At 64.5% G+C, this 25,791-nt stretch overlaps 3 protein-coding genes across 5 annotated transcripts; 1 reads left to right on the top strand and 2 right to left on the bottom strand.

The window, feature by feature from the left end:
- Positions 1-784: 784 nt before the first annotated feature.
- Positions 785-3,795, bottom strand: CDKN2D (cyclin dependent kinase inhibitor 2D). Its single transcript, XM_088532183.1, has 2 exons — positions 3,652-3,795; positions 785-1,135 (listed from the first exon to the last, which is right to left on the bottom strand). Exons 1-2 carry the CDS (start codon positions 3,793-3,795, stop codon positions 785-787), a joined length of 495 nt encoding a protein of 164 aa, XP_088388309.1.
- Positions 3,796-5,926: 2,131 nt separating this feature from the next.
- Positions 5,927-12,154, bottom strand: AP1M2 (adaptor related protein complex 1 subunit mu 2). 2 transcript variants are annotated; one of them, XM_088532193.1, is made up of 12 exons: positions 12,092-12,154; positions 11,857-12,013; positions 11,715-11,782; positions 11,512-11,642; positions 11,304-11,451; positions 11,104-11,230; positions 10,882-11,024; positions 8,720-8,791; positions 8,144-8,302; positions 7,936-8,061; positions 6,119-6,194; positions 5,927-5,983 (listed from the first exon to the last, which is right to left on the bottom strand). In XM_088532193.1, exons 1-12 carry the CDS (start codon positions 12,131-12,133, stop codon positions 5,961-5,963), a joined length of 1,272 nt encoding a protein of 423 aa, XP_088388319.1. In that variant the 5' UTR covers positions 12,134-12,154; the 3' UTR covers positions 5,927-5,960. The 2 variants fall into 2 exon arrangements, 1 of the variants encoding a protein (XP_088388319.1); XR_015913805.1 differs by having other exon boundaries at positions 5,968-5,983; positions 8,193-8,302.
- Positions 12,155-14,250: 2,096 nt separating this feature from the next.
- Positions 14,251-22,004, top strand: SLC44A2 (solute carrier family 44 member 2 (CTL2 blood group)). 2 transcript variants are annotated; one of them, XM_088532192.1, is made up of 22 exons: positions 14,251-14,459; positions 15,475-15,523; positions 15,756-15,829; positions 15,918-16,002; positions 16,134-16,218; positions 16,555-16,668; positions 16,750-16,810; positions 17,026-17,149; positions 17,266-17,349; positions 17,553-17,665; positions 17,743-17,874; positions 17,966-18,065; positions 18,175-18,267; positions 18,444-18,528; positions 18,744-19,006; positions 19,084-19,178; positions 19,523-19,626; positions 19,803-19,876; positions 19,959-20,029; positions 20,180-20,268; positions 20,389-20,473; positions 21,889-22,004. In XM_088532192.1, the coding sequence occupies exons 1-22, from the start codon at positions 14,423-14,425 to the stop codon at positions 21,993-21,995; spliced, it is 2,124 nt and encodes a 707-aa protein (XP_088388318.1). In that variant the 5' UTR covers positions 14,251-14,422; the 3' UTR covers positions 21,996-22,004. The 2 variants fall into 2 exon arrangements, with proteins under 2 accessions (XP_088388318.1, XP_088388317.1); XM_088532191.1 differs by lacking the exon at positions 21,889-22,004 and adding an exon at positions 21,092-21,359.
- Positions 22,005-25,791: the final 3,787 nt, after the last annotated feature.

Here is a 25,791-nt window from a genome sequence, read left to right as displayed (position 1 = left end):
AGCTGCAGCAGGGCGCACATGTCCCCATGCCAGGGATCCCTAGGGATGGGGACGTCACCCTGGGACGTCACGGCTCGTTCTCCTGCAGCAGGGCGCAGATGTCCCCATGGAACAGCAGGTACCTGAGCCCCAGGGATCACCGGGGATCCCTAGGGATGGGGACGTCACCCCGGGGTGTCACAGCTCGTAGACCTGCAGCAGGGCGCACATGTCCCCATGCCAGGGATCCCTAGGGATGGGGACGTCACGGCTCGTCCTCCTGCAGCAGGGCGCAGATGTCCCCACGGAACAGCAGGTACCTGAGCCCCAGAGATCCCTACGGATGGGGATGTCACCCCGGGGTGTCACAGCTCATCCACCTGCAGCAGGGCGCAGATGTCCCCATGGAACAGCAGGAACCTGAGCTCCAGGGATCTCTAGGGATGGGGACGGCACCCCGGGGTGTCACGGCTCGTCCTCCTGCAGCAGGGCGCAGATGTCCCCATGGAACAGCAGGTATCTGAGCCCCAGAGATCCCTATGGATGGGGACGTCACCCCGGAACGTCACGGCTCGTCCTCCTGCAGCAGGGCGCAGATGTCCCCATGCCAGGGATCCCTATGGATGGGGACGTCACCCCGGGGTGTCACAGCTCGTAGACCTACAGCAAGGCGCAGATGTCCCCATGCCAGGAATCCCTACGGATGGGGACGTCACCCCGGGGTGTCACGGCTCATCCGCCTGCAGCAGGGCGCAGATGTCCCCATGCCAGGGATCCCTACGGATGGGGACGTCACCCCGGAATGTCACGGCTCGTCCTCCTGCAGCAGGGCGCAGATGTCCCCGCGGCGCAGCGCCCGCGCCAGCTCCAGCGGCGTGCGCCCCAGCGCGTCGCGGCGCGCCAGGTCGGAGGCGGGCGCGAGCAGGCGCACGGCGCCCGCGTGGCCCTCGCGCACGGCCTCGTGCAGCGGCAGCGCGCCGGCGCCGTCGGCCGCGTTGGCGTCGGCGCCGTGCTCCAGCAGCAGGCGCAGCGTGTCGGCGAAGCCGCCGCGCGCCGCGTCGTGCGCCGGCGCCCGCCCGGACGCGTCGCGCAGGTTGGCGCTGGCGCCGCCCGCCAGCAGCTCCCGCGCCACGGCCGCGCTGCCGAACATCATGACCTGGCGGAGACGGCGACGCGTCGCGGTCCCGGGTCCCGGCGGGGATCGCTGCGCTGCGTCCCCGTATCCCGCTGTGCATCCCTGCATCCCGCTGCGCATCCCTGCATCCCGCTGCACATCCCCGCATCCTGCTGCAAATCCCTGCTTCCCGCATCCCTGTGCTGCATCCCTGCATCCCACTGCGCATCCCCACATCCCGCTGCGCATCCCTGCATCCCGCTGCACAACCTGCTTCCCGCATCCCTGCGCTGCATCCCCGCATCCCGCTGCGCATCCCCACATCCCGCTGCGCATCCCTGCTTCCCGCTGCGCATCCCTGCTTCCCGCATCCCTGCGCTGCATCCCTGCATCCCGCTGCACATTGCCACTTCCTGCATCCCTGCACTGTATCCCTGCATCCCTGCGCTGCGTCCCTGCATCCCGCTGCGCATCCCTGCGCTGCATCCCTGCATCCCACTGCGCATCCCTGCTTCCCGCTGCACATTGCCACTTCCCGCTGCACATCCCCGCTTCCTGCATCCCTGCACTGTATCCCCGCATTCCACTGTGCATCCCCGCTTCCCGCTGCACATCCCCGCTTCCTGCATCCCTGCGCTGCATCCCTGCATCCCACTGCACATCCCCGCATCCCGCTGCACATCCGTGCTTCCTGCTGCACAACCCGCTTCCCGCATCCCTGCGCTGCATCCCCGCATCCCGCTGCACATCCCTGCATCCCGCTGCACATCCCTGCATCCCGCTTCCCTGCGCTGCATCCCCGCATCCCGCTGCACATCCCCGCTTCCCACATCCCTGCGCTGCATCCCCACATCCCGCAGCACGGCCCTGTTTCCCATCCCAGATCCTGCTCTCCATCCCAGGCTCCTGGCGGTCCCCATGTCCCCTCTCTGACTCCCAGTTATCCCCATGTTCCCTCCCCGTCTCTGGGCGGTCCCCATGTCCCCTCCCCACTCCCCGTGTCTCCTTCCCATCTCCCAGTTATCCCCATGTCCCCTCCCAGTGTCCAAGTGGTCTCTGTGTCCCCTCCCCGCTCCCTGTGTCCCCTCCCCATCTCCCACTTATCCGCATATCCCCTTCCCATCTCCCAGTTATCCCCATGTCCCCTCCCAGTGTCCAAGTGGTCTCTGTGTCCCCTCCCCGCTCCCTGTGTCCCCTCTCCATCTCCCACTTATCCACATATCCCCATCCCATCTCCCAGTTATCCACGTCCCCTGCCCCTCCGGGCGGTCCCCACATCCCCTCCCCGCTTCCCGTGTTCCCTTCCCATCTCCCTGTGATCCCTGTGTCCCCATCCCATCTTCCCGTGGTCCCGTGTCCCCTGCCCCTCCAGGCGGTCCCCATGTCCTCTCCCCGCATCCCTGTGTCCCCTTCCCATCTTCCCGTGATCCTATGTCTCCTTCCCATCTCCCGTGATCCCCGTGTCCTCTTCCCATCTCCCCGTGATCCTATGTCCCCTTCCCATCTCCCCATGATCCCATGTCCCCTTCCCATCTCCCATGATCCCCGTGTCCCCTTCCCATCTCCCGTGATCCTATGTCCCCTTCCCATCTCCCATGATCCCCGTGTCCCCTTCCCATCTCCCATGATTCCCATGTCCCCTTCCCATCTCCCGTGGTCCCCACATCCCCTTCCCATCTCCCATGGTTCCTGTGCCCCCTTCCCATCTCCTGTGGTCCCCATGTCCCCTTCCCATCTCCCATGATCCCTATGTCCCCTTCCCATCTCCCGTGGTCCCCATGTCCCCTTCCCATCTCCTGTGGTCCCCATGTCCCCTTCCCATCTCCCATGATCCCTATGTCCCCTTCCCATCTCCCCGCTCCCCTGTCCCCTTCCCATCTCCCCGTGGTCCCCATGTCCCCTTCCCATCTCCCGTGGTCCCCGTGTCCCCTTCCCATCTCCCATGATCCCCATGTCCCCTTCCCACCTCCCATGATCCCCATGTCCCCTTCCCATCTCCTGTGGTCCCTGTGTCCCCTTCCCATCTCCCGTGGTCCCCATGTCCCCTTCCCATCTCCCATGATCCCTATGTCCCCTTCCCATCTCCTGTGGTCCCCATGTCCCCTTCCCATCTCCCGTGGTCCCTGTGTCCCCTTCCCATCTCCCATGGTCCCATATCCCCTTCCCATCTCCCCACTCCCTGTGTCCCCTTCCCATCTCCCTGTGGTCTCGTGTCCCCTTCCCGTCTCCCCATGGTCCCATGTCCCGTATCCCCTTCCCATCTCCCAGTTATCCCTGTGTTCCCTTCCCATCTTCGCGCGGTCCCCATGTCCCCTTCCCATTTCCCCATGGTCCCATGTCCCGTGTTCCCTTCCCATCTCCCCGCTCCCCTGTCCCCTCCCCATCTCCCGTGGTCCCCGTATCCCCTTCCCATCTCCCGTGATCCCCATGTCCCCTTCCCATCTCCCCGCTCCCCTGTCCCCTTCCCATCTCCCGTGGTCCCCATGTCCCCTCCCCATCTCCCCATGTCCCCTCCCCATCTCCCCGCTCCCCGTGTCCCCCCCCCCCGCAGTCCCCACCTGCAGCGCGGTGCGCCCGAAGCGGTTGGGGGTGTCGGGGGGGACGCGCTCGCGCCGCAGCAGCCGCCGCACCTCGGCCACGTCGCCCCGCGCCGCCGCCGCGCTCAGCCGGTCGCCCGCGCTCGCCTCCCCCCCCGGCAGCATCGCGGCCTGCGGGGGGGGGAACCGGGGGGGGGGGGGGGTCAGGGAGACCCCTCCGAGCACCCCCCATGGGGGGAGGAACCGGGAGGGGGGGTCAGGGAGACCCCTCCGAGCACCCCCCATGGGGGGGGGGAACCGGTGGGGGGGGGTCAGGGAGACCCCTCCGAGCACCCCCCATGGGGGGGGGAACCGGGAGGGGGGGTCAGGGAGACCCCTCTGAGCACCCCCCATCCATGGGTGACACCCCCAGATCGGGCCCCCCCCCCCGACTGACCCCCCCATGGTCGGATCCACCCCCCCCATCAGAACCCTCCCGGATCGACCCCCTCCCCCCCCATCAGAACCCCCCCGGATCGAACCGCCCCCCCAGATCGGTCCCTCTCCATGGTCGGACCCCCCCCCATCAGAACCCCCCCCCCCCCGGATCGGGCCCTCTCCATGGTCGGGCTCCTCCCCGGATCGCCCCCCACCCGGATCGCCCCCCCCCATCAGCGGGGCCCGAGCCCCCCCATTTCCCACCCCCCCCCCCGGTATCACCCCCCACCCCCCCACTTTACCCCCCCCCCGCCAGCTCCCCTGACCCCTCCCATCCCCCCCCGTCAACCGCCCCTCCCACTGTCACCCCCCGCCTCCGTTCCCCCCCACCCCGGTCAACCGCCCCCCCATTCCCGTTCCCCCCCCGCTATTACCCCCCCCTCCCGGTTCCCAGCTCCCCCCTCCGTGTCACCCCCCCTCCCCAATGTCATCATCCCCCCCCCACCCGGTGTCCCCCCCCCCCTTCACCCTGCACCGGGGCGTCGCCGAGCGCGGTGTCTGCGGCAGTGGGCGGGGCCGTGGGCGGGGCCGTGGGCGGGGCCAGCGCCGGGCGGGGTGGCGGCCCCCGCCCCGCTACATTGTATCTCCCCCGCCCCCTCCCCACCCCGCGCTGCGTCACAGCCCGCCGCGGCGCCCGCCAATGGGAGGGCGGCTCCGGGCAGGCTCCGCGGCGGCGCCGCGCGCTCATTGGCTGCGGCGGCGCGGGGGCGGGGCTTCGCCGTTCAAACGCGGCATCGGGCGGGAAAGAGGAGGCGGCGCCCCGCCCCCACCGGGGTCGTGACCCTGCCCTGACCCCTCCCCCCACGGGGGACATCCCTCCCCCACTCGGGACCGCCCTCCCATGGGACATCCCCCCCCCCCCAGGGACAACCGCCCCAGGGACATCAGGGGACATGGGGATGGGGGCGTGGGGACATGGACATCAGGGGACAGGGGGACACTGGGGACAAGGGGACATGGGCATGGGGGACAAGGGGACACAGGGGACAAGGGGACATTGGGGACAAGGGGACATGGGCATTGGGGACAAGGGGACACGGGGGACAAGGGGACACTGGGGGCAAGGGGACATGGGCATGGGGGACAAGGAGACACAGGGGACAAGGGGACATTGGGGACAAGGGGACACGGGCATTGGGGACAAGGGGACACGGGGGACAAGGGGACACTGGGGGCAAGGGGACATGGGCATGGGAGACAAGGGGACACAGGGGACAAGGGGACATTGGGGACAAGGGGACACGGGCATTGGGGACAAGGGGACACGGGGGACAAGGGGACACTGGGGGCAAGGGGACATGGGCATGGGGGACAAGGGGACACTGGGGACAAGGGGACACTGGGGGCAAGGGGACATGGGCATCGGGGACAAGGGGACACGGGGGACAAGGGGACACTGGGGGCAAGGGGACATGGGCATGGGAGACAAGGGGACACGGGGGACAAGGGGACATTGGGGACAAGGGGACACGGGCATCGGGGACAAGGGGACACGGTTTGGGGGTCGCTCATGGACATCGTGGGACGAGGGGACACGGGGAACAGGACACCAAGTGACGGTGGCTCCTGGACACCAGGACAGGGACAATCGTGAGCCGGGGACCATGACATGGGGACAAGGGGACAGAGAGGGACTGAGGGGACCAGCTCTCATGGGGACAACGGGGACAATGAGGGGATGTGGGAGACCAGAGGGGACACAAGTGCAAACTTTATCGTGGGGCACCCTGGGGTGACATGGGACACCCTGGGGTGACACGGGGGCCACCCTGGTGTGCCCGAGGTGCCACGGGGCGCCACGGGACACCCCGGGTGACGTGGGGTGACGTGGGACCCGCCGCGTCCGTGTCCCTCTAGGCCGTGCGGAGCTGGTAGTCTGCGTGGGAGCGCGGAGGTGAGGGGGGTCCCGTGTCCCCATGGGGGGGTCACAGGGACACGGGGGCGCCCCGTGTCCCCGCGGGGGCCACGCGGCCGTGGAGGGGACGCGGGTGTCCCTGTCCCCGTCCCTCACCGCCGCTCTGTGTCACGTAGCGCACCCAGGGCAGCGCCTGGTAGCCGCTCTTCTCCATGATCTTCATGTAGCGGACCTGGGCACGGCCACCACGCTGAGGGGACAGCGGGGACAGCGGGGACAGCGCCACCCCCCCCCCGGGCACCCCTGTGACACCCCGGGACCCCCCGGTGCAGTGGGGACACGGCTGGGGACAGGGACCCCCATGGGGGAGGACACGGAGCCCCGGGGATGGGATGCAGCGACATGGGTGGGTGCAGGGATGTGGTGGGGACATAGGGACATGGGGGGGACACAGGGACATGGGGGGGACATAGGGACATGGGGGGGGGACACGGACAAGGGGGGAGGACACAGGGACGTGGGAGGGATGCAGGGACATTGCAGGGGGGGACGTGGGGACATAGGAGGGACACAAGGACACGCGGGGATGTGGGGTCGACCCAGAGATGCAGGGGGACACGCAGGGGACCCCAGGGGACACAAGGGATGTAGGGACATAGAGGGACGCAGGGAGGCAGGGGACACACAGGGGACACGCGGGTGACACGCGGGTGACACGGTGGGGTGCAAGCGCCCCGGGGAACACGCAGGGGACATGGCGGGGTGCAGGCGCCCCAAGGGACACACGGGGGACACAGCGGGGTCCAGGCGCCACGGGGAACATGTGAGGGACCCCAGGAGACACACGGGTGACACAGCAGGGTGCAGGTGCCCTGGGGGACACACAGGGGACACAGCGGGGTCCAGGTGTCCTGGGGAACACGCGGGGGACCCCAGGGGACACACGGGTGACACAGCGGGGTGCAGGTGCCCTGGGGGACACGCAGGTGACACGGTGGGGTGCAGGCACCCTGGGGGACACGCGGGGGACATGGTGGGGTGCAGGCGCCCCAAGGGACACATGGGGGACCCCAGGGGACACGCAGGTGACACGGTGGGGTGCAGGCACCCTGGGGGACACGCAGGGGACCCCAGGGGACATGGCGGGGTGCAGGTGCCCCGGGGGACACACGAGGGACACAGGAGGGTCCAGGCGCCCCAGGGGACACACGGGGGACCCCAGGGGACATGCGGGTGACACGGCGGGGTGCAGACATCCTGGGGGACACACAGGGGACACAGCGGGGTCCAGGTGTCCTGGGGAACACGCGGGGGACCCCAGGGGACGCACGGGTGACACGACGGGGTGCAGGCACCCTGGGGGACACACAGGGGACATGGCGGGGTGCAGGCGCCCCAAGGGACACGCGGGGGACCCCAGGGGACACGCAGGTGACACGATGGGGTGCAGGCGCCCTGGGGGACACACAGGGGACATGGCGGGGTGCAGGCGCCCCAAGGGACACGCGGGGGACCCCAGGGGACACGCAGGTGACACGACAGGGCGCAGGCGCCCCGGGGGACACACAAGGGACACAGGAGGGTCCAGGCACCCCAGGGGACACACGGGGGACCCCAGGGGACACGCGGGTGACACGGCAGGGTGCAGGCGCCCCAAGGGACACACGGGGGACCCCAGGGGACACGGCAGGGTCCAGGCGCCCCAGGGAACATGCAGGGGACCCCAGGGGACACGCGGGTGACACGGCAGGGTCCAGGCGCCCGAAGGGACACATGGGGAACCCCAGGGCACACGGCAGGGTGCAGGCGCCCCAAGGGACACACGGGGAACCCCAGGGGACACGTGGGTGACACGGCAGGGTGCAGGCGCCCCAGGGACACACGGGGAACCCCAGGGGACACGCGGGTGACACGGCAGGGCGCAGGCGCCCCGGGGGACCCCGGGGGACACGCGGGGGACGCGCGCGGCGCACCTGGATGCCCGACACGGTGAAGTAGGGGATCTCGAAGCGCACGGCGATGGGCGGCCGCCCCTCGTCCTCGTGGCGCCGCACGCTCGGCAGCCCCAGGCGCGCGCGCAGCTCGTGCTCCCGGCCCCCCTGCGCCGGCGCCGTGAGCGCCGCGGGCCCCGGCGTCCGGGGGGGGGTCCCCGCCACCCCCTTCCCACCCGCCGTCACTCACCGGGAAGGACTTGATGCTCCACAGGACGACGTTCCGCTCGGGAAGGTACTTGGCGGAGCCGGCGCTCACGCGGAACTTGGGCGAGTCGGCGTCGCTGGGCACCGGCACCGCGATCTCCACCCCCGTGGCCACCGACTGCTTCTTGAACTGGCCCTTGGCCTGGGGGACAAGGGGGTGGCGCTGGGGGGATACGGGGGTGGCACAGGGGGACACGGGGGTGGCACAGGGGGACACGAGGGTGGTACAGGGGGACACGGGGGTGGTACAGGGGGACACGAGGGTGGCGCTGGCAGGGGGCGTGATGGGACAGGGGACGCGGAAGGGGCGCTGGGAGGACACGATGGAACAGAGGACATGGAGGTGGCACTGGGGGGAATATGATGGGACAGGGGACACAGAGGCAGCGCTGGGAGGACATGATGGGATGGGGGACACGGAGGTGGCACTGGGAGACACGATGGCACAGGGGGATGTGAAAGTGATGCTGGAGGGACACAATGGGATGGGGGGACACGTTGGTGGCTCTAGGGGACACAATGGGACAGGGGACACGCGGAGGTGGCGCTGGGGACACACCTTGACCAGGATCTCCACGCGGCTGTGTGAGAATTCCTCAATGACGGACTCGATCCAGATGAGCGGCTTCACCTTGGGACCAGGGAGAAGGGCTGTCCCCGTCCCCATCCCTATCCCTGTTCCCATCCCATCCCAATCCTCATCCCGTCCCTGTCCCTGTTCCGATCCCATCCCGTCCCTTTCCCCATCCCATCCCAACCATCATCCCGTCCTTGTCCCTGTCCCCATCCCATGCCCATCCCGTCCCTGTCCCCGTTCCCATCCCATCCCAATCCCCATCCTATCCCAATCCCCGTCCCCATCCCCACCCTGTTCCCATCCCATCCTATCCCATCCCCAACCCGTTCCCATCCCATCCCATTGACCCGTCCCATCCCGTCCCCATCCCACCCCAATCGTCATCCCGTCCCTGTCCCCATCCTATCCCTGTCTCCACCCCATCCCCAGCCCGTCCCCATCCCCATCCCATCGCCGTCCCATCCCTGTCCCCGTCCCCATCCCCACCCCGTTCCCATCCCCATCCCCATCCCATCGCCGTCCCATCCCTGTCCCCGTCCCCATCCCCACCCCGTTCCCATCCCATCCCAATCCCCGTCCCCATCCCGTCCCTGTCTCCATCCCAATCACCATCCCGTCCCCGTCCCCATCCCAACCCTGTCTCCACCCCATCCCCATCCCCATCCCATCGCCGTCCCATCCCTGTCCCCGTCCCCATCCCCACCCCGTTCCCATCCCCACCCCATTCCCATCCCATCCCAATCCCCATCCTATCCCAATCCCCATCCTATCCCAATCTCCATCCCCATCCCATCCCGTTCCCATCCCATCCCCATCCCCATCCCCATCCCCATCCCATCACCATTCCGTCCCTGTCCCCATCCCCACCCCGTCCCCATCTCCACCCCATTCCCGTCCCATCCCAATCCCCATCCTATCCCAATCTCCATCCCCATCCCATCCCGTTCCCATCCCCATCCTCATCCCCATCCCATCGCCATTCCGTCCCTGTCCCCATCCCCACCCCGTCCCCATCCCCACCCCATTCCCGTCCCATCCCAATCCCCATCCTATCCCAATCTCCATCCCCATCCCATCCCGTTCCCATCCCATCCCCATCCCATCCCGTTCCCATCCCCATCCCCATCCCCATCCCATCACCATTCCGTCCCTGTCCCCGTCCCCACCCCGTCCCCATCCCCACCCCATTCCCGTCCCATCCCAATCCCCATCCTATCCCAATCTCCATCCCCATCCCATCCCGTTCCCATCCCATCCCATCCCCATCCCCATCCCATCACCATTCCGTCCCTGTCCCCGTCCCCACCCCGTCCCCATCCCCACCCCATTCCCGTCCCATCCCAATCCCCATCCTATCCCAATCTCCATCCCCATCCCATCCCGTTCCCATCCCATCCCATCCCCATCCCCATCCCCATCCCCATCCCCATCCCATCACCATTCCGTCCCTGTCCCCGTCCCCACCCCGTCCCCATCCCCACCCCATTCCCATCCCATCCCAATCCCCATCCTATCCCAATCTCCATCCCATCCCATCCCGTTCCCATCCCCATCCCCATCCCCATCCCATTGCCATTCTGTCCCTGTCCCCATCCCCACCCCGTCCCAATCCCCACCCCGTCCCCATCCCCACCCCATTCCCGTCCCATCCCAATCCCCATCCTATCCCAATCTCCATCCCCATCCCATCCCGTTCCCATCCCATCCCATCCCCATCCCCATCCCATCACCATTCCGTCCCTGTCCCCATCCCCACCCCGTCCCCATCCCCACCCCATTCCCGTCCCATCCCAATCCCCATCCTATCCCAATCTCCATCCCCATCCCGTTCCCATCCCATCCCATCCCCATCCCCATCCCATCACCATTCCGTCCCTGTCCCCGTCCCCACCCCGTCCCCATCCCCACCCCATTCCCATCCCATCCCAATCCCCATCCTATCCCAATCTCCATCCCCATCCCATCCCGTTCCCATCCCATCCCCATCCCATCCCCATCCCCATCCCATCACCATTCCGTCCCTGTCCCCGTCCCCACCCCGTCCCCATCCCCACCCCATTCTCATCCCATCCCAATCCCCATCCTATCCCAATCTCCATCCCATCCCATCCCGTCCCCATCCCAATCCCCATCCCGGATCCCACCTGGGCGCTGAGGCGGTAGGCCATGAGCTCGAATTCCCCGTCGGGCGGCACGAAGGCGATGGTGCGCTCGCGCTCGAAGCGCGCCAGCCGCACGCACTGGTGGAACTTGACGTCCTCCAGCTCCACGGAGCTGCCCTTGCCCCCTGCGCGCGGAGGGGACGCGGCGCTGGGGACGGTGACGCGCGGGTGGCACCGTCCCGCCGCGCCGCTGTCGCCACTCACGGCCCGTGAGCTCCAAGAGGACGCGGTCGTTGAGGCCCAGGCGCAGCTCCGGCATTCCCGACAGGAAGACTTTGAGGCGGATGGAGCCCAGCACCTCGCTGAGCAGCACGGCGCCGCTGGCGCTCACCTGCGGCGTCACCAACGGTGGCCCCGTGTCCCCGACGGTGGCCCCGATGCCACAGCCCCGGCGCCGGCCCTACCAGCAGGTTCACGGACTCCACGACGTCGATGAAGACCTCGTTCTTCTTGTACTTGATGCCCTCGGAGCGCCAGGACACGGCGTTGGTGACCGTGGTGGGGACGCGTGAGCGGCCCGTGTCCAGCTTGTTGCCCTCCTGGGTGATGTACCTGGGGGACAGGGAGGTGACGAAGGTCCCGGCGTGTCCCCCCGTCCCCGTCCCCACTCACTCCTGCAGGATCTTGCTGTCCGTGGTCTGCGGGAAGCCGAAGTCCATGAGCTCGTCGAGCAGCTCGTAGATGATGACGAAGTTGTCGCGGACGCTCTCCTCCTCCAGCTCCTTGAAGTACTCGCAGAAAACCTGGCGCGGGGACAGCGGGAGGCTCCGATGTCCCCGTGTCCCCTCCCCGCCGCCCCCGTGTCCCCGTCTCACCTCGACCACCTTGTAGAGGAAGGCGAAGACCAGCGCGGCGTTGCCGTTCTTCCTGGTGACGGCCACCACTGGCACGTGGCTAAGGAAAAAGCGGCATCCGGAGGGCTCCCGGCATCCCGCGGCATTCCCGGCGCAAGGATACGGTAGAGGTTGGCGTGCTTGATCCAGAGGAAGTGGAGGTGGCCCCGGGCCAGCAGCGGCTCCGCGCCGCCCTCCTCCTCGCGCTGCAGCAGCAGCGCCATGAAGGCCTCGATGTCACCCGCGCTCACGTCCCCCTTGTAGTTGCGGCTGATCAGGGGCTGGGGGGGGGACACGCGGGGTGACACGGGGGTGCCGGGCGCTCCCCGGCCCCAGCCCGCCCAGACGCCTGGGCCCACCTTGCCCTTGAGGTCCAGGATGAAGACGGCGGAGGCCGACATGGCGCGGTGTGTCCCCCCCTCCCGCCCCGGCCCTTCCCGTGTCACCTGAGCCAGGTGAGCGGCGCCAGGTGAGCGCGGCCTTAAAGGGGCCGCGGCCCGCGCCCGGACGCCTGGGCCCGGGGCTCAGCGCTGCTCTGGGGGTTGAGCGGGTCCCGGACGCCTGGGCCCACATGGTGGCCCTGGGGGGCCCTGCAGCACTTGAGGGGAGCAATGGGGGCCTAAAAAGACACCCGGTGTCCCCGTGTCCCCCCACACCGTGTCCTCCACCCTGGGGGGGTCTGCGCGTGGCTCGGACGCCTGGGCCCCATTGCGGCGCTTGGGGGGGGGGGGGTTTCAGCTCATCCCCGGACGCCTGGGCCCCCCGCGCGCGGCCGGGAGGGGGCAGGGCAGCGCCCGGACGCCTGGGCCCCGCGAGGGGCGGGGCCGGAGCGGCGCCCCCCCCCCCGCCCTCGGCCATGGAGCGCAAGGAACCGGGCGGCGCTTACGGTACCGGGAGGGGAACGGGCCGGGGCGGGGGGGTGAACGGGGGGCAGGTCTTTGTCCGCGCCGCTGGGATCCGCATCCCTGCCCGGATCCCGTTCCCGGATGCTGCGGTCCCCATGGACCCGCATCCCTGCTAGGGCCCCCATGCCCAAACCCCTCCTGGAGGTCCCATTCCCAGACTCTCCTGCCGGGCTGATCCCTGCAGGATTCCAGCCCTCCTTGGGGATCCATTCGGATCCCTCCTGCCGGGAGCCGCTGCTCCGGCCTCCGGTGGGCACCATGTCCCAACCGGGCAAGCCAGGATCCAGGGATCCATCCCAGTGGTGCTGAGGCCCATTCGGCTCCTACTTCATTCCCTCCTCCAGCCTCTCCGGGCTCTGGGGCTCCGGATACGGGTGGGAACTGATCCCAGCACCCCCCTTGCCTGGGAATGGGCTGGATCCCGGGATGCTCCAGGCGCTGCGGTGGCACCCGGGACCCTCGGGATCCCCAGGATGGCTGCTGGGCTTCCCACTAGCGAATGGGAATGTGGCCCATTCCCAAGCCCCTTCCTTGCAGCAACGCCTTTTCCTCCCCTTGGGAAGCAGCTCCCAGAGAGGGGCTGCTCCAGGCCTGGTGCCGCGTGCCGGTGGGAATCGCGGCCGGCCCCGGCGGCGCCTGCCTGTTCCCGCCCCAGCGCGGTGTTTATTTACAGCCTAAAAATAGGGATGCGGCCGGGAAGGAGCTGCTCCATGTGGCCTATGGAACCGGGAACAAGCGGCTCTGTGTTTCCCAAATGGCTCCATGTATCCCATGAGACTGGGAACAAATGGCTCTGTGTGTCCCAAACTGCTCCGTGTGTCCCATGGGACTGGGAACAAGTGGCTCCGTGTTTCCCAAGTGGCTCCGTGTGTCCCATGGAACCTTGGAATGAGCAGCTCCCTGTGTCCCAAGCGGCTCCATGTGCCCCATAGGACTGGGAACAAGCGGATCCATGTGTTCCAAACACCTCCGTGTGTCCTCAACAGCTCTGTGTGTCCCATGGGACTGGGAATGAGAGGCTCTGTGCGTCCCGAACGTCTCCGTGTGTCCCATAGGACTGGGAACGAGCGGCTCCATGTGTCCCAGACGGCTCCGTGTGTCCTCAACAGCTCCGTGTGTCCGATGGGACCGGGAATGAGAGGCTTCGTGTGTCCCAAACAGCTCCATGTGCCCCATAGGACTGGGAACGAGCGGCTCTGTGTGTCCCGAGCGGCTCCATGTGTCCCATGGGACTGGGAACAAGCAGCTCCATGTGTCCCAAACAGCTCCGTGTGTCCGATGGGACCGGGAATGAGAGGCTTCATGTGTCCCGAATGTCTGTGTGTCCCATGGGACCCAGAACAAGCAGCTCCATGCGTCCCGAATGGCTCCATGTGTCCCATGGGACTGGGAACGAGCTGATCCATGTGTCCCAGATGGCTCCGTGTGTGTCCCATAGGGCCAGGCACATCCCAGTGCCACTCACGGGGCTGCCAGCTCCGGTGATTCCTGCCCAAATCCGCCTCCTGGCCTGGATCTCATCAGCAGAGTTAGTGCCCAGTTTCCCTTCCCAGGCTCCGGGCTAGGAGGAAGTGCCGGCCGGGGGGAAAATCCCTCGGAGCGGAGCGGGAGGAGGAGGAAGCGGCACCTGCTGCCGGGGCCTCTGTTTTTCCGGGCACTTGGCGGCGCCGCCGGGGCGGCGTCCGGGGCGGCGCGCTCGGCACGCCGGAATGTGCGTGAGCCGGCTCCGGCCGCACACTCCCGCTCCGGCGCCGCTCCGGTGACGGCGGCCCCGCTCCCGCCGGCATGGCCGGAGACTCGGAGCGTTACTACGGCAAGCACGGTAAGGCCGGCGGAGGCGCCGCTCCGGCTGCGTGGAACGCGTCCTCGGCGAGCTGCACGGAGAAGCCGGAACGACGGCTCGTTCCGGGGCGGCGTGGAGGAAATTTCGCTGGAAAAAAGAGCAGGAATGCAGGGGAAAAAACGAGAAAAAAAGGCAGAAAAAAGCAGAGAGGCGGCGCTGATCCCGGTGCCCCTTTCCGGCCAGGCATGGAGGGCGGCTCCGGGTGTGCCAGTGGTTAATGCGTAACCAGGGCGGCTGCAGTCCGGGAAACCCGGAGATAAGGAGCAGGAGAGGCCCTGGACAGGCAGAAAGTCTCTGGCTCGGGAGGCTGCAGCGTCCACTGCCTCTGGGAGTGGGATGCGCCGTAGGAAAACGCCGGCGGGTCCGTGAGAAAATGCTGGGGCTCCGTGGGAAAATGTCACCCATTCCACGGGAAACGCCGGGGTTCCGCGGGAGAACGCCGGGATTCTGCAGGAAAACGTCGGGGTTCCATGGGGAGACGGCACCGGCTCCGCAAACCCGGATCCACCCGGCCCAGGCTGGCCGTGCTCATTCCGGGAAGGCGGGCGCGGAGCTGGCCCCAATCCCACCCTAAAAATAAAGCGGGAGCACGGGTGGCTCTGGCTGCCCGGAGAGCTGGGATAGCCGGCAGTCCTGCTTTGGGATGGAGGAATCCACCAAAACGGGCGTTTTGGGGACTTTGGGAGCAGAACTGAAGTGTTTTTGGAGAGCGTTGCTTGGAGAACTCCATGGAAACTTTTTTCCAATCGGACAAGCGTCTCCACGCCTGGAAGCCGGAGGCATCGCGAGGAGGGGAGGACGACACTGGGGAACAATCCCCATATCCCGACGCCTCCGGGTCGCTCCGTTGCCTCCGGCAGCGGGTTGCCACCGGGATGAGCCGCGAGGATGGGAGGGAAAGGAGCCAGGAAGCGCTGGGAGCGTCCGGAGGCGCCCGGCCCGACCTGGCCCTCTCTGGCCGCTCCTTTTCCAAGCACCTTTTCCCTTTCCACAGGGACGCCGCACAAATATGACCCGACTTTCAAAGGTCCCATTTACGATCGGTAAGTGCCGGCTCCTGGGAGCGCCCGCGGAGCCGCAGCTCTGGCTCCGAGCCCCGGGAGCGCCCTCGGAGCAGCGGCTCCGGCTCCGAGCGCCGGGAGCGCCCTCGGAGCAGCGGCTCTGGCTCCGAGCCCCGGGAGCGCCCTCGGAGCAGCGGCTCCGGCTCCGAGCCCCGGGAGCGCCCTTGGAGCAGCGGCTCCGGCTCCGAGGCCGGCTCACGGTCCCGCTCCGCAGGGGCTGCACAGACATCGTCTGCTGCATCCTGCTGGTGGTTGCCATCGTGGGCTACGTGGTCGTGGGCGTCGTGGGTAGGTCCCGCTCTGCATCCCGCGTAAACGCATGGATTGGGAGCGGATATCGGGAGCCGCGATCCAAGCCGGTGTTTTCTGCTCCCAGCCTGGACGCATGGAGACCCACGGAAGGTGATTTACCCCACGGACAGCCGGGGCCAGTTCTGTGGCCAGCAGGGAACTTCCAATGCGTACGTGTCTCCGGCAATGGGAGCGCTGGGAAAACGGCTGGATAAGCCACGCATCCGCCTCTGGGGCTGCTCCGGGCCACCCTGGCTCGGCGGGATCCCGCTGACGCATCCGCGTGTTCGTCCATCCGTAGGAACAAGCCCTTCCTCTTCTACTTTGACATCGTCAAGTGCGCCAGCCCATTGGTGCTGCTGGAATTCCAGTGTCCGACCACGCAGGTATCCGGCTCTGCCGGGATCCCGGATGCGCTCCTGGTGTTGCGAGCGCTTTGTTTTCAGTGCAAGTCCAAGCGGTTCCCCGTGCATTTGGGAAGGGAAAAACAAAGGGAAGTGGGAAGGAAGGAAGCGGGACAAGGAGGACAGCAGGAAGAGGAGGGAAGCGGGAGAGGACGGAAATGGGGCAAAGAGGGAAGCGGGAAGAGGGGAGAAGTGGGAGAGGAGGGAAGAGGGATGAGGAGGGAACCCGTTGTTCCCACGCGGAGGTGGCTCCTGGAAGTGGGATGGGGCGGGGGGTTGGCGGCCTCGCTCCCACTCTGCTCCTGAGGCCGCTTCCAGATCTGCGTGAGCCAATGCCCGGATCGCTTCCTCACCCTGCTGACCGCCTATGGCTCCAGCGACATGGAATATTACCAGGACTTCTGCGTGCCGGGATTCAGCTACTCGCTCCAGGTGAGCGCTGGGAGCCCGACACCGGAATCGCCCCTGGCTGAGGATCCATCCTCATGCCGGCTGCTCCCCTCGCTTTTCCAGAGTCCCGTGGAGATTCTGAAGAACAAGGAGTGTCCAGCCATGCTCATTCCCAGCACGCCACGTAGGTCGCGGCGTTCTGTCGGAGTAGGGAAGCCGGGGCGGGAAGCAGAATCCCAGCTGGAGGCAGCTCCTTCCCGGGGCAGCCCATCGGGCCGGATTCCCCTTTTCTCCCTGTCCGATGGGCTCCCAACCAGGGGCTCCTCCATGCTGGCTCTGCGCCGGAGCGCTCCGGGTTCCGCATCCGCGCGGCCAACATTCCTTATCCATGCGGCGCAGTGGCTCGCCGGTGCCTGCCCGCTGTGCAGTCAAAGCAGGGCGTCATCATGGTGGGCAACGAGACGACCTACGACGACGGCACCGGGCAGCGCCGGAACGTCACGGAGCTGCTGGAAGGGGCCAAGTGAGTGGGGAAAACCGGGAAAACCGGGTGCCGGGCGCTGCTTCCTTGCTCGGACAGTTCCCGGTTTGGCCTTGTGCTCCGCTTTATCCTGGGATTGCTTCCCGTTCCCGCGCCAGGAAAGCCAACGTGGTCCTGGAAGCGAGGCAGCTGGCCATGAAGATCTTCGAGGACTACACGGTCTCCTGGTACTGGATAATCATGTGAGCAGAAGCCACCGGAATGTGCCGGCAAGCCGTGACGGTTCGGGGTGGCTCGGAGGGGGTCCGGATTCCCCTTTTCCTCCTTCTCCTCATTTTGGGAGGGAGGAGCCGTGAGGGAGCAGAGGAGGAAGCCGGCTCCGGTCCCCACGGGGAGGGATTCCATTGGGATTCCCTGCGGCATTCCGCCCCGTTCCGCTCCGCAGAGGCCTCGTGATCGCCATGCTGGCCAGCCTGCTCTTCATCGTGCTGCTGCGCTACCTGGCCGGCATCATGGTGTGGGTGATGATCGTCCTGGTGATCCTGGTGCTGGCCTACGGTGAGCGGCGGCCCCGGAGCGCGCGGGCGGCCCCTCCGGCGCGCGCCGCCCGGCGCCAACGCGGCCGCTCTCCGCAGGGATCTTCCACTGCTACCTGGAATACGCCAAGCTGAAGGGGGAGGCCGGCTCCGACGTCTCCCTGACGGACCTGGGCTTCCAGACGGATCTCCGCGTCTACCTGCACCTGCGGCAGACCTGGCTGGCCTTCAGTAAGTCCCCGGTGGCCCTGTCCCCAGCGAGGAGGATCCACGCGGTGGCTTTTCCGGCGGCGCCACCGGGGTGTCCCCTGCTCTCCTGCAGTGATCATCCTGTGCGTCGTGGAGGTGCTGATCGTGCTGCTGCTCATCTTCCTCCGCAAGCGCATCCTCATCGCCATCGCGCTCATCAAGGAGGCCAGCAGGTGCCGGGGCGCTCGGAGCGGCCGCGCGCTTCCCGGAGCGCTTCCCGGAGCGGCCGCGCGCTTCCCGGAGCGCTTCCCGGAGCGCTCACGCTCTCCCGCTTCCCCGCAGGGCCATCGGTCACATCATGACATCCCTGCTCTTCCCTCTCTGCACCTTCTTCCTGCTGTGCCTCTGCATCGCGTACTGGGCGAGCACCGCCGTGTATCCTCCCCACATACCCTCATCCAGGGCCATTCCCACTCCGGGACACTCCGGCTTCCACAGCTGCTTAAACACAAGGAAACAACGGGGAAAAAAGCTGTCCCAGAAAGGCAGCGTCGGCAGCTCCTACTCCGTTTTTCTCCCCAAACGGCATCTCCTTAACTGCCATTCCCTAGCTTCTTGGCGACCTCCAACGAGGCCGTCTACAAGGTGTTCAACGAGACGGCGTGCCCGTATTCCGGGCAGACCTGCATGCCCGAGGTGAGGAAGGGCTCCCGGGAAGCGGCGCTCCCTCTGCCGAGGCCGCCTGGTCCACGGTTTCCCCCGGGGCTGCCGCGCACTCCGCGTTTCGCCCCACCTGGCGCCTGCTCAGCCAAGCGTCGCGTCCCAAAGCGGGAGCCGACCTGACATTCCGGAAACGCGAGGCTCCGGGCTCGGAAAATCCTGCCCGCGGCCCTGAGCGCCTCTCCCCGCAGACGTTCAACACGAGCAACGTGACCAAGGCGTGCCCGGACGCCCAGTGCCTCTTCGCGTTCTACGGCGGCGAGAGCGCCTACCACAAGTACCTCATCGTCCTCCAGTTCTTCAACATCTTCATGCTCTTCTGGCTGGTCAACTTTGTCATCGCGCTGGGCCAGGTGACGCTCGCCGGCGCCTTCGCCTCCTACTACTGGGCCTTCAAGAAGCCCGATGACATCCCGGCGTTCCCGCTCTTCTCCGCCTTCGGACGGGCGCTCAGGTGGGCGGCTCCGGAGAGCCGGCGTTGCGGATAGGCGGTGTTTTCCGATGCTGACGCGGGCGGTCTCTGCGGGGCAGGTACCACACCGGCTCGCTGGCCTTCGGATCCCTCATCCTCGCCATCGTCCAAGTGATCCGGGTCATGCTGGAGTATCTGGACCACCGGCTGAAAGGTGCCTAAAGCGGAGCGGGTTGCGGAGCCGCTCTCCCATATTCCAGAGGCATCGAGCGGCTAATCCGGGGGAGTCAGTTCAGTGTTCAGGGAGGGATATTCCCCCTTGCCTGGTCATCTCCTCCAAGAGTTTTCCAGGGAAAAGCTCAAAGGTTCCGGCTTGGTGACTAACAGATTCCATGGAAGTGCCACCAAGTCTTGCTGCAGCTACGCGGTGCTGCAGAAGAGCATGGGGCTTTTCCCGGGAGCTCGGGAACGGGGCCGGCTTGGGAATACGCATGGGGAGGTGGCCGGGGATTCCTGCACTGTGTCCCCTCACCGGCGCCCGCGGTGTTTGTGCCCCAGCCGCAGAAAACAAGGTCGCCAAGTTCTTCCTGGGCTGCCTCAAGTGCTGCTTCTGGTGCCTGGAGAAATTCATCAAGTTCCTCAACAGAAACGCGTACATCATGGTACGATCCTGCGGGCCCGGCGCACCCGGAATGTTACCCACAGCGGGGGGGTCTCGGTTTCGCCTGGGGGTGAAACATTCCCTGGAAAATCTTGTCCTTGGCCCTGCGGCTTCAGCTCGGACCTTCTCAGGTGGGATCTGCCTCTCCTCCCTGCTCCTTCTTCTCCATCCCTGCAGATCGCCGTCTACGGCACCAACTTCTGCACGTCCGCCCGGAACGCCTTCTTCCTGCTCATGCGGAACATCATCAGGTGAGGCTCGGCTGCTGCTTCCTCCTCCTCTTCCTCCCATGCCGCTTGCTGACCCCAGGGCTCATCTCCCTTTGCTTTCCAGGGTGGCCGTTCTGGATAAAGTCACGGATTTCCTCTTGTTCCTGGGCAAACTGCTCATCGTGGGCAGCGTCGGTGAGCGGTCCAGGCGCAGCCTCCCCAGAACCTCCCACTGCGTCGCCCCGGCTTCGTTGGACACCTCCATCCCTGCATCCCTATCCCCCACCATCTCCTTCCGTCCTCTTTCCTCAGCAGCCCTGTTATTTTCCTTGTTTTCCTCCCTAGGGGTCCTGGCCTTCTTCTTTTTCACCCAGCGAATCAAGCTGGTTGAGGACACGGCCCCAACCCTCAACTACTACTGGGTGCCAATTCTGGTAAGCCGCGTCCTCGGCTTCGCCAGTTTGCCGGGGACAGGGGAATAGAGGCTCCTCCACGGGGAGGCTCCGGCTGCCGATTCCCGCTCCGGAAGGTGGCCCGGGCGCCTTCTCTTGCAGACGGTGATCGTGGGCTCCTATCTCATCGCGCACGGCTTCTTCAGCGTCTACGGCATGTGTGTGGACACGCTCTTCCTCTGCTTCTGTAAGTGTCACCGTCCCCCGCGCGCGCCGGCTCCGCGACGGCCTTCCCACTTCCCTGCTGCCACGGCCATGCACTTCCCGCCGCGGTCCGGACGTTTTCCTGTGGCTCCCGTAGCTTCCGCTTTGGGCTCCACCACCGTTTATTGCCGGATGTCTCTTTTTTTGGCTCAGCGTGCTGGGGGGGGGATCCGCCAGGACCGGGGCTTATTCCCAGTCCCGCTTCGGAGGAGCCGTGTGCTCCGTATCCGCATGCAAAACCGGCACCGAGGATCATTTTTGAGCCTAATGCGGTTTTGAGGGATGCAAGAACTAACCCTCCGGCTCTGTCTGCAGCTGCAACGTTTTATTTCCACTTCTGCCTCTCCGGCTCCTCCTCTCCCCTCTGCCTGCAAGCGGAAACCTGCAGCCTCGCGTTAGGCCTCCGCGATCGCTCCTCTCCGCTCCGGTGCTTTGGGCTTGGTGGTGGGATCTACCTGCGACTAATGGATTTTCCCTTTTCTCTCTCTTCCTTCTCCTTTTCTTTCCTCCTCGTGCCTCTGTCCTGTCCTCGCTGTGCCTTTTCCCGGCTCTCCCGCTGCTTTTTACCCTCCCCGCCGCGGCCTCCGGGGCTTGCGGAAAGGCGAAGACCTGGAGAGGAACGACGGATCCCCGGAGAGGCCCTACTACATGTCCCCCGAGCTGAGCGAGATCCTGCTGAAGGGCAGCCCCGATCCCAAGGGCAGCCAGGGATAGCGGCCCGGGATGGACAACGTGCCCAGCCCGGCTTCCTGCCCCTTTTTGAAGATTTTTGTACCCAAAACAGCGCTCCGGGTGCTGCCGCCGCGAGCCGAGGCTCCCTGCCCACACGCAGCTTTGTGTTGCTTTTAAGTAGAGATCTTTGTTCCTAATCCGCAGCCGTAAACAAAAAGGAAAGGCTGGGGGAGCCGGCGCCGCGCCGGGAGCCGCTCCCGACGGATTTGCTGACGGGATGCGTGGGAGCGACAGCCGGGAAAGCTGCCTGCCCCTGTGTGGCTCCCTCTCCCTCACCCTTCTGCCTACGGAAGGCCGGGAGCGGCTGGCGCTGAGCAGAGCGGCACGGGGAGCCGGGCTGCCCCACGCTCCGCCGATTTCCAGGTCATTCCTTAAGGGAAGGTGCTCTCCAAGAGAAAGCAGGAGCCTCCCTGGCGCCAGGCCCAAGCGGAGGCACCTTGAACAGGCGGCCGTCGCATCGGGGCGGATTACGGCATCTCCAGGGCGAGGGAAATCATGCAAAAAATGCCAATTATCACCTCTGCGCCGTGTGCTGAACGGTGCCAAATTCCGAGCAAGCTGCTTTACAGCCCAGTGCTGGGGGAGACCTTCTCCGTGCAGCGACGGATCCGCACCGTTTCCCTCCGGAGCGCGGGCTGGGATTCTCCTGCCCTTCTCTCTTTGCAGTGGAAGACCTGGAGCGCCACGACGGCTCCACGGAAAAGCCTTACTTCATGTCGCCAGGCCTGCAAAAGCTGCTGAAGAAACGCAACAAAGGTCACCCGGATGCATAGCCCCTTCCCGGCCTCCCCTTCCCGCTCCCGGAGCGGAGCCGCCTGGATCGCGTGCAGCACTAAGCGGAAACGTTGGGAACAGACCCCAAACCGTGGTCCCCGTCACCCATTTTCACCCGTAGCAGCTCCACGAGGCGGCGGAGAGAGGGGTTATTTGGAGGAGGTTTCGCTCCGTCCTCACATCGGATGTACGGCTTATTGCCAAGGATTCAGCAAATCCTTAAAAAAAGGCGGGAAGAAAGGGAAAATTACCAAATTCAGTTATCCTAGGTTTTTTTTAAAGCAGATGCCAAGCCCAACATGAAATTACCTCTTAGTGCTCAACTAAATCAAGGTGCTGCAGCGACCAGCAGGCAGATCCAACCCCCGGCAGCAAGGCCAACCTTTAGCATTTGCACCTTTTTGCCCCAAAATAGATTTTAGAGAAGTTGATTCGCACACAGGGAGCTCCGGGCAGTGGCAGGGCTGGCTTTCCACACTGCTTCAGGAGCCACTCGGGCTTTTACTGATCACGGGGTAGGAAATTTAGTTCTTTTGGGGGTCGTTAATTAACAGTCTCACCCTGCAGAGGAGCAGGGAGAGGAAACGACTGGGGAAGGGCTGAGATTTGCGCCCAAAATTTGGCAAAGGCTGAATGTCCATCCCAAGCGCATGTCCGGATGCAATCGGGAACGGACAGACAGACGGATGCTCCGGGTATCCCTTTCTAAAACAACCGGCAGCCAAGAAGCTTTTACCAATTCCCCCAGGAAAAAAGTAATCCTGTATTATGTGATTTTTTTTTTAATTGCAGTTTTGCGGTAAACGGCCCTGAACCGGCACGATGCTATTAGCTAATTGTGTCTAACAATGTGAAGGGTTTATGCCCCGCTCCCCGATGCTTGCTAAAGGAGTAATTTAGCCCCGTTAATTAACTTAAGGCAATTTTAAACGCGCCAAATGACTGAGCACCGTCGCCTTATGCTCCTAGATGCCACAGCAATCTGAACTTGCAGCTCAGTGCCCTTTTTCCAGTGGGAAAGTCCAGATCTTTGGCAGATTCCAGGAGAAAACAAGGAGATTTTTGAGGGAATGGAAGGAGGGTAGAGCAGCACCGTGCCAAGCACTCGGAAAAACCGGCGCTGGGGCCAGGAAGCAGCGTGGAGCTCTGCGCAGGTCTTCATTTTAATCCAGAATGTGCAAAAACTCCTACGTTTGCATGTGGTTAGCCACGCTGAAGAATATATTTAGCTTTTTATACCTATTTCCAGTAATCTTTAGGCCCCTGTAGTGTTTTTGTAAGACACAGGGAATGTTTTATATTTGAACTATTAAGTGTTTTGGGGGGTTTGTACATTTTTTTCCTAGTTGCTTCCCTGTAGTGTCAGTACGGCGCAGGCCTGGTGCTCCCCCCGTTAATCGCCACAGCCATTAGGGTGGATGGTGTCTCAGACCGGCGTTTGTGACCGATTTTTAAATATATTTGGTTTTGTTTGTCCACCAACACCCTTGGTTTAGTGTCTACCTTACCACTGTCTGGGTTTTAAGCTAATTTTTTTTTAATAATTACTCTTTTCTGCCTTGTTCTTTACTTTCGCCCTCGCAAACCGTGCGCACTCCCCTCTGTCCCCTGAGATCAGGCAGGGATGATCCCGCAGTGGCCAAGTGCCACTGCCGAGACCTGCGGGCCGGTGTCTGGAAACGCTCCTTCCTTTTCCGTAACGTATCCCATTAACTGCTCATCCTATGTCCCGGGGCGCCTATGCAAGCGCATTCCTCTCGCTGGGACGTACGTGTGTTTTCCCGATGTCGCACGCGGTCCTTGTATCCATGTCGCCATTCCGACCACCAATAAAGTGCCTATTTAGATCTCATTTTCCACGCAGCGATTCCTCCGGGTTTCCGACCTCGCAGCGAGTGCCTCATTGCGCTCCGGGCGCAGATCCACGTGGAGATGCCCGTTCCCTTGGTTTTAATTACCTGATCTGGTAAAAAAACGGAAAAGAGCATTTTCGGGTGAGCAACCATGCGGTATAAAACACGCCGCCGCTTCCTGCAAAGCAAGAAAAACCCAGGGTAGTCGGTTCCTGTTCAGCACCGCTCACTGAAAACGCAGCTTTTGTCCAAAACGTGTGTCAGCCCCGCTGCATTTCTCATGTCTCCTGCCCAACAGTGCGTGACAACGTGCACGTCACCGATACCGCCACTCCTTGCCCCCAAATAGACCATTGCATTTGCCTTGGCCCACACCACAACACAACCCCTTCGTATTCTCAGAGTTTGGGGCTTAGACACTTTATTTTTCTCAAACAGCCGTAAGATACAGCCTTAGGACCAAGGGGTAGAGCACACCCGACCATGAACCTACCAAGTTTCATAGGCTTTTCTCCTCAGGAGCTAATATTCATTAGGAAGGCTGTGATTATTTAGGTTTCATGACTGAGTTGAGCCAAAAGCCATTTTGGAGCTCGTTCCCTCCTGCATCTTAAGCCGGGGAGAAAATCACGGGCTCATTCTGCTTCTGACGGTGCCAGGGCAACTTCGAGGTGTTTAAATGGGGGTTGCTGGTCCCTTCCACATCCCTGCGGCGCCGCAAGGCGGGCGGCTCCGGGGCATCCCGGGCAGCTCCGTGGCATCCCGGCCGGCTCCGGGGCATCCCGGCCGGCTGGCACCCTCTGCCGCCGCACGCGCACATCGCAGGCCTCGCGCAGCCTCCGGAGGCTGCGATTCCCACGAGGAAACCTCGGGAAGCAGTCGGCAGGGAAGGAGATCTTGATGCCATGATCCCCTCTCTGCGTTCCCGGATCCACTCGGGGTGCTCCAATCCCCTTCCGGGCTCTGCAATCCCCCTCGGGGAGCCACGATCCCCTCAGGACACTGAGATCCTCCTCAGGGCTTCATGATTCCTGTCGGGGCTTCGCATCTTCCTCAGGATTTCACCATCTCCTTTGGGATCTCACGATATCCCTCAGCATCTCATGATCCCCCTCAGGATCTCACGATCCTCCTCGGGATCTCAGGATCCTCTTTGGGATTCCATGACCCCTTTTGGGATCTCACAATTCCCTTCGCAATCTCGCGATCCCTCTCAGGGCTTCGCCTTTTCCTCAGGATTTCACAATCTCCTTTGGGATCTCACGATATCCCTCAGGATCTCATGATCCCCTTCGGGATTTCACGATCCCCTTCGGGATCTCGCGATCCCCCTCAGGATTTCACAATCCCTCTCAGGACTTCGCATTTTCCTCAGTACTTCACAATCCCCTTCAGGATTTCACGATCCCCTTCAGGATCTCGCAATTCCCTTTGGGATTTCGTATCCCCCTCAGGGCTTCACATTTTCCTCAGCACTTCACAATCCCCCTCAAATGTTTCACAATCCCCTCAGGGTTTCACATTTTCCTCAGCGTTCCACGTTTCCCTCAGGGTATTCCTCAGGTTTTCCAATTTTTGCCAGGATTTTCCACAGCACTTCCCATTTTCCTTAGTGTTTCACGTTTCCCTCAGCGTCTCCCCTTTTCCTCAGGGTTTCCCTCAGCATTTCCCCTTTTCCTTAGGGTATTCCTCAGCATTTCACATTTTCCTTAGGGTTTCCCTCAGCATTTCCCCTTTCCCTCAGGGTTTCCCTCAGGATTTCACATTTTCCTTGGGGTTTTCCTCAGCGTTTCCCTCAGCATTTCAGATTTCCCTCAAAGTATTCCTCAGAATTTCCCCTTTCCCTCAGGGTATTCCTCAGGATTTCACATTTTTGTCAGGATTTTCCTCAGCGCTTCCCATTTTCCTCCGCATTTCATGTTTCCCTCACGCTTTTCTTCAG

The sequence above is a fragment of the Tinamus guttatus genome, unplaced genomic scaffold (genome assembly GCF_059628265.1).
Source record: "Tinamus guttatus ecotype Peru unplaced genomic scaffold, ASM5962826v1 Tinamus_guttatus_pri_ptg000458l, whole genome shotgun sequence".
Classification (NCBI taxonomy): Eukaryota; Metazoa; Chordata; class Aves; order Tinamiformes; family Tinamidae; genus Tinamus; species Tinamus guttatus.
The sequence above is the reverse complement of the archived record's forward strand: the minus strand, read 5'-3'. Positions and strand labels throughout refer to the sequence as shown.

Excerpts from the sequence above, each read along its gene's own strand:
- AP1M2 (XM_088532193.1), bottom strand. The coding sequence starts at position 12,133 with ATGTCGGCCTCCGCCGTCTTCATCCTGGACCTCAAGGGCAAG. Across the intron at positions 12,014-12,091 it reads TCCTGGACCTCAAGGGCAAG|CCCCTGATCAGCCGCAACTA; the intron begins GTGGGCCCAGGC and ends TCCCCCCCCCAG. Across the intron at positions 8,303-8,719 it reads GCGTGGAGATCCTGGTCAAG|GCCAAGGGCCAGTTCAAGAA; the intron begins GTGTGTCCCCAG and ends CTTGTCCCCCAG.
- SLC44A2 (XM_088532191.1), top strand. The coding sequence starts at position 14,423 with ATGGCCGGAGACTCGGAGCGTTACTACGGCAAGCACG. Across the intron at positions 20,030-20,179 it reads GCTCATCGTGGGCAGCGTCG|GGGTCCTGGCCTTCTTCTTT; the intron begins GTGAGCGGTCCA and ends TTTCCTCCCTAG. Across the intron at positions 20,474-21,091 it reads CACGCTCTTCCTCTGCTTCT|GCGAAGACCTGGAGAGGAAC; the intron begins GTAAGTGTCACC and ends GCTTGCGGAAAG.
- CDKN2D (XM_088532183.1), bottom strand. The coding sequence starts at position 3,795 with ATGCTGCCGGGGGGGGAGGCGAGCGCGGGCGACCGGCTGAGCGCGGCG. Across the intron at positions 1,136-3,651 it reads TCGGGCGCACCGCGCTGCAG|GTCATGATGTTCGGCAGCGC; the intron begins GTGGGGACTGCG and ends CGTCTCCGCCAG.